This window comes from Pelmatolapia mariae, linkage group LG18, assembly GCF_036321145.2.
Source record: "Pelmatolapia mariae isolate MD_Pm_ZW linkage group LG18, Pm_UMD_F_2, whole genome shotgun sequence".
Lineage (NCBI taxonomy): Eukaryota > Metazoa > Chordata > Actinopteri > Cichliformes > Cichlidae > Pelmatolapia > Pelmatolapia mariae.
In genome coordinates, this window is record NC_086243.1 from 35,647,341 (window position 1) to 35,653,505 (window position 6,165).

At 42.2% G+C, this 6,165-nt stretch overlaps 1 protein-coding gene across 2 annotated transcripts; it reads right to left on the reverse strand.

Moving 5' to 3' along the window:
- Window positions 1-1,575: 1,575 nt before the first annotated feature.
- Window positions 1,576-5,266, reverse strand: LOC134616398 (zinc finger protein with KRAB and SCAN domains 8-like). Of its 2 annotated transcripts, none has more exons than XM_063461267.1 (2): window positions 4,826-5,266; window positions 1,576-2,692 (listed from the first exon to the last, which is right to left on the reverse strand). In XM_063461267.1, the coding sequence occupies exons 1-2, from the start codon at window positions 4,995-4,997 to the stop codon at window positions 1,896-1,898; spliced, it is 969 nt and encodes a 322-aa protein (XP_063317337.1). In that variant the 5' UTR covers window positions 4,998-5,266; the 3' UTR covers window positions 1,576-1,895. The 2 variants fall into 2 exon arrangements, with proteins under 2 accessions (XP_063317337.1, XP_063317336.1); XM_063461266.1 differs by having other exon boundaries at window positions 1,576-2,701.
- Window positions 5,267-6,165: the final 899 nt, after the last annotated feature.

Here is a 6,165-nt window from a genome sequence, read left to right on the forward strand (position 1 = left end):
CCCAAAAGTGGCTTCTGACAAGAAAGCCTCATTTTTGTTTTTCAATACAGAAGAAATTTCAGCTTTCACAAATGATGCCAAACTACAAAGTGCTCAGCTGTGTCTCTAATAAGACCTCTGTGACTTTGTGAGAAACAGAAAAGTTTATCTTTTTCACTTTCTGCTATTTTGCTGTTTTAGATTTTTTACAACTACAGTTAAAAAAAAAAACTGGACAGTCTGGGCAATGAGCTCCCAGAACTTCTTCTGTCGTTGTATTTCTCACAGTTTAAGGAGTCATGCTGACAGACTTTTTTCTGCTTTTTTTTTTAAATGTAACTTATTTACACTGACAAAGTTTCACCAGTCTTGCCTACTTAACATCAAAGTGGGCTGTATGTGTCATGTGGTGTAAAATGAGTTTTACACCCTTCGTCTAAACCTCTGTAGCACAGGGGTGTTTCAGAAAGATGGAGGTCAGTGCTGATGGGAACAAGAGCAGCACATGTCTGAACTGTTCTGGAAGCACTGGTTTCAGAAGTATCTGCCTCAACTTTCGGACAGTCAGAATTGTCAGAGAACCAAAAAAAAAGCATCGCTCATGGAGATGTTATCATCATGACTAAGTGCCTTGTGACTGAAAGACATACTTCCTGACAGCAGATGGCTTGTAAAGTGGCTGTACATTAACACAAGGATTATCTCGATAGGCTCATCACCAAGATGTCTTCTTCAAGAACAAAAGGAGCTATGAAGAGCTGCTTTGACCTTTGACCTTGTTGGAGACGCTGACTTTTGTATTGATATAGACCTATTCTTATTCCAAACACATCTGGGACTCAAGCTTTTGTTCTTTAAATATTTACATTAATTGACTTTGACACGAGGATTTGTGATATTTTTGTTGATGTTATTTCTCTTACGTGGTGACGGTATAATTACTGGTGTTGAATAACTGTGGCCTGGAATATTCGAGTCATTCATGTCAGTTTCTTTCAGTGTTTCTAAAAAATTTATATTAACAATGTCATATTTTTATCATGATGTTATTTTGTGATAATTATCTTTATCATCTTTATCACCAAGCCCACCATTATTTCCATTTAGCCCTAGTTTATCTTATCCTGCACTACTTACAACCACCGTGAGCCTCATGAAGCTTGGTTGGATAACAGATGAGCTCAAAGATAGCTGTCCTCAGCTCTGAGAGGTCCCCACGAAGAAGGAAAAAGATCTTTCCCTCAGGCTGTGGCCTCGTGTGGCTACTTGGCTCAGAGAGCAGAGGTCTCCAAACACCTCTGCAGGTACAGGATTGAGGTCTTGAGTCACCTCATCCCTTCATGCAGACTTTTTCTTTTTGCTGCCCCTCCTGTGCAGGTATTTAAAAACAAAACCAACCAACCAGTGCATGCTGGTCCTATACCTGCTTACCCTACCTATACAACCTGAGATTTCCATATCCTATCTTGACTTTTTAATTACCCCCCCCCCCCCCCCCCCCCCCAAAAAAAAAAGACACGTAATGAAATGAAAAACAGCAGTGAAACAAATAGCGCAATAAAAATATACAAATATATAACAGCTTCAACATCTGCCATTTATTTAAAACCAAACAGCTCATACATGTTATTTCACACCATAAGACACTAATAAAGTAACAGCTGTCAGTTATTTACCCCCCACTGTGTACCATAATATCTCAGTCTGGACCCACATAAAACATTTGTAGCTACAAACCTAACAAATCACCTTCATCTATCTAATCTATCCAGAGTTCAGAGAAAACCATTGATTGGTGTTTCTATATTCTCAGTTAAACATCAATTATCAAAAAACAGTGCCAGCAGGACACCCAGAGAAAAATCTGAAATGGCCAAAAAATATTTTAGTGTGTGCATCTCTAGTTCCAACATACCCTAAGACTTCTCAGCTGTGTGTGTTCTCATGTGGCGCAAGAGCTGACTACTATAGGTGAACATTTCCCCACATGTTTTACAATGATGCGGTTTCTCTCCTGTGTGCGTTCTTATGTGCACCGACAAGTAACTACTACGTGTGAACATTTTCCCGCACATTTTACAAGGATATGGTTTCTCACCTGTGTGAGCTCTTACGTGCTCCAGCAAACGACTACTGCGTGTAAACATTTTTCCACATGTTTGACATGGATACGGCTTCTCACTTGTGTGGATTCTCATGTGGACAGTCAAAGTACTCTTCTGACTAAAACGATGCCCACACATTTCACAAGAATACGGTTTCTCACCTGTGTGGATTCTGTAATGTCGTTTCATTTCATAATTATCTTTAAAGCATTTTCCACAAACATCACATTTTAAAAACTTTTTAGCTGTGTCAAAATTATACTGACTCCCTGATCTGGGAGGAAATTCTTGACTTTCATTTTTATTTCCAGTTGATCCTGGATCTGCACTCCTGCTTTCTTCCTGATCCTGGCTCTCAGCTACAGCAGAGCCTCCTTCTGATTCACTGTGGTCTCTTTCCTCATTAGCAGCAGGCACCATTAAGGTATCCGTCTCCTCCTTCAATCCAAGCTCCTCTCCCTCCTCACTCCTGCAGAGTTCCTCCTGTTCCTCTTTAATCTGTGGAGGGTCTGGCTCTTCCTGGCCCAGACTGGAGCTCCTCTCCTGGTCACAGAGCTGCAGCTCAATGAGAACCTCCTCCTCCTTACAGACGGGCTGCTGTGGGACATCTGGAGGGACTAAAGGAGACAACAAAAACAAAAGTGAACTGAACATGTTTCTCTGAAATGCACAAACGGTTTCCACTTGTTGTCAGTGCTGCGAACCGCTACCTTATCGTGGTGGAGGGGTTTGTGTGTTGTGTTATCTGGGGGCTTTTTCCCCCTGGTAGGGTCTCATGTGGCAAATTGGTCCAGGGTAAGGGACCAGACAAAAAGAGATTCAGAAGACACCTATGAGTGTAAGATCAAGGGAACAGTTCACCCTTCCTTGGATAGGGTTACCAGAGCCCTGCCCTGGAGCCAGGCATGGGGAAGGGTGTTCATGAGCAAGCGTCTGGTGACCGGGCCTTAGTCCATGGGGCCCAGCCAGGCCCAGCCTGAAAACGGGACACGGGCCCATCGTCCTGCAGGCCCACCACCTGCAGGAGGCGGTGTAAGGGTTGGGTGCACCCAACCTCTAGGAGCGGAGCGGAAGCCCTGGTGGACCGATCCCTGGCTACCAAGACTGGCAATTGGGACATGGAATGTCACCTCTCTGGTGGGGAAGGAGCCTGAGTTAGCCAGAAGCCAGACGTGTCTCCCTGCCAGTGGCTTAAAATAGTTTCTGGTGACTTGTATCAGGGTGTTACCCTACTGTGACACAAACTCAAACCCTTTCAGGTACCTGTAATCAAGGGAAGTGAAAACTGTTTTTCTCGCTATGATAGCATATAATCGATATTATGTGGTACAATCAACCTTCACTTTTCTCACTGGTGGTATATTCAAGGGAGTAAACACTGAAAAATGTAGGCTAAAGAAAATGACATGAGGTAAAGCTAGTATTGTTTTTAGTCAAAATCATAAATTCACGAACGTAGAGAGAGTATACTTCATGACAGTGGAGGGATGGATGAATGTTGCTGCACTAAATGGCTGAGTTTACAGAAAAGCACGTGTGCTCCCTGTCCTCCTCCTGTGTACACACACCTAATAAACCACACACATGTACCTGGATTAGCTGATTTCATGAGACAGATACTGCTAACCCTAACCCTCCCAGGAGGGCCACTTCACAGGTGTTTATAGCTAATGCAGTCATGTAGCCGCCATTCTGGATCATGACATGGCACACGATGCATGACTATATCAGCTACTTCCACTGGAAACTGTGGTGACAGCGAAAAAGTCCATTTTTTTACTTCAACAGAGACTGCTTACTAAAATATTTCCTTATATTAAAAAAAACAATTTATTTATCAGATATTCTGTCATGTTTAATGCTGCACATTGTAGACCAGGGGTCTCAAACTTAAATGAGCTGTGGGCCACTGCTGGCACTGTCATCTCATTGGAGGGCTACTTTAGTGATCAAGTAGTACAAAAACAAACAAACAAACATCCACAAATATTTCTGAAAATGTAGTGTTCTGTTTGTTTTTTAAAATTTCAAATATTCTATAACAAGACAAAAACAGCAAACATGAACGCACATTTCTTTTTCCCACTCTTCACTAACTGCAGCCTTCATTGATCTACCAAATAAACACATCGGTCCTCTCTTTCTGTTCAGACACGTGGCAGCACTTCTGCTATCATTTTGTTTGTATTTAACAAAATAAAAATGCAGACATAAGAGAACACATTAGATTTTGACTCTCTCACTGAACTCACACCTCAACATGTTTGTACTCTTTGCTCATATTGCCTTCATGTCAAATCATTTTTGGCTTTTAAAGAACTTATTTTAACTTTGCACTCAACAACAAACAAAAAAGTCACTTTAAGGGCCAAATTGCAATATATATAAGGAGGGGTGACGTGGGCTGCAAGTGGCCCCCGGGCCGCGAGTTTGAGACCCCTGGTGTAGACAACCTTAGAGACATTTACTAATGTCTGCTACATAACTACTACTTCACTTCTAATAAATAATATTAAAATAATTTTATTATTATTAATATCTGGTAGCAGCACCTGACATTATTTGCTCTATTAAGACAGTTTAACTTCATCATCTCACTCTTTCTTAAATTTATAATTCATCCTCACAGTGCAGTCCTGTCCTCTGTTTGCTCTTTGTTAGCTCACATCTCCAAAAAGTCCTCACAATCATAAATGTCCCGCAGAGCTGTGATTAGGATCCTCCCTCAGAGGGACACTCACCTGTCCTGTGCAGCTTGATTTGGGGTTTCCAGGTGATATCCAGCAGTCTGCGCTGACGGTCGATCTCTTCCTCGTACTGGACGATCGTTTTTTCAAACTCCAAGAATATTTGTTCAGCAGCAGCAGTTAGTCGCTCGTTGATAAACTCTCTCAGAGACTGAACTGAAGGCATTGTTACTGCCACAGCTCACACACTCGGCTCACACACTCGGCTCACACACTCGGCTCACACACTCGGCTCACACACTCGGCTCACACACTCGGCTCACACACTCGGCTCACACACTCGGCTCACACACTCGGCTCACAGGCGGGATAAATTACGCCCTAACGCACAGAAATTGCTCCACGTTCAGTCCGCACAGGTGTGAATGTCTCATAAAGTCTAAATTAAGCCTTTGAAGCCGCAACAGCCTTGCTGCTCGCGCGACACACAAGAAACGGAACCACTTCCGTCTTTTCCTTGTTTACTTCCGCCTGCTGTCACACAGAGAGCTTCCTGTCGATGAGGAAAGTGGCTTTGAATTCCGCTGTGATGTCTGCATGTTCTTTTAAATTCACAGTTTTTTCTTCAAACAGAAGATGAAAAATTCACAAAAATATACCAGGGCTACCGCACATCAATGAATTAATAAAGTGCATAACTGCGCTGAAATAAATGTCACAATAATCTTTATTAAGCCTTTTTCTGACATTGTGCTCACATTAAGGTGAACGTGACATTTCAGCATGAATAAACTGTCTGAATGTGAGATTCACCAAATCGACCCGATGAGCAGCAACTTTCTGCAGCTAAATGAAGATGAAGCTGAACATGCAGTGATATGAGAGGAGGAAGAGGCTGAAGGAGGAGCAACACTGTCACAGAGCAGAGCAGAAAAGGACTCCCACTGTCAGATACATTCAATATCTGAAGCATACAGAACAGATAGTGTGTGGAAGATGCTGTCACTGCATTACTGGCTCATGTTTCCTTTGTTTCTGATCACACTAACAGGTCAGTTAAAGCAGGAAGAAGAAATGTCTTTAAAGGATCTGTTTGCTAGAAATCACTGGAACAGGCGCTCACAGTTTAACATCGTCTTTAACAACATTTATCTCTTCCTTTAGGTGTCAGCTGTGATCAACTCACTGCAGTCAAGGATGAAGAGTCCACTTTAGAAGGAAACACTCTCACTCTGTCCTACAGAGTCTCTGGACAAGCTAATGTCAATAATTATTTCTTCTGGTATCGACAATATCCAGGAAAACCACCAGAGTTCCTGATCTCTCATTTGGGAAATGGAGATTTATTGAAGCGAGAATTCTCCAGAGTGTCTTTTAAAGTCATTAATGATCAA

Bases quoted from the DNA above. Each gene is read 5' to 3' on its own strand.
- LOC134616398 (XM_063461266.1), bottom strand. From the start codon at position 4,997: ATGCCTTCAGTTCAGTCTCTGAGAGAGTTTATCAACGAGCGACTAACT. The intron at 2,702-4,825 runs GTGAGTGTCCCT...TGTCTCCTTTAG, and splicing joins AATCAAGCTGCACAGGACAG to TCCCTCCAGATGTCCCACAG.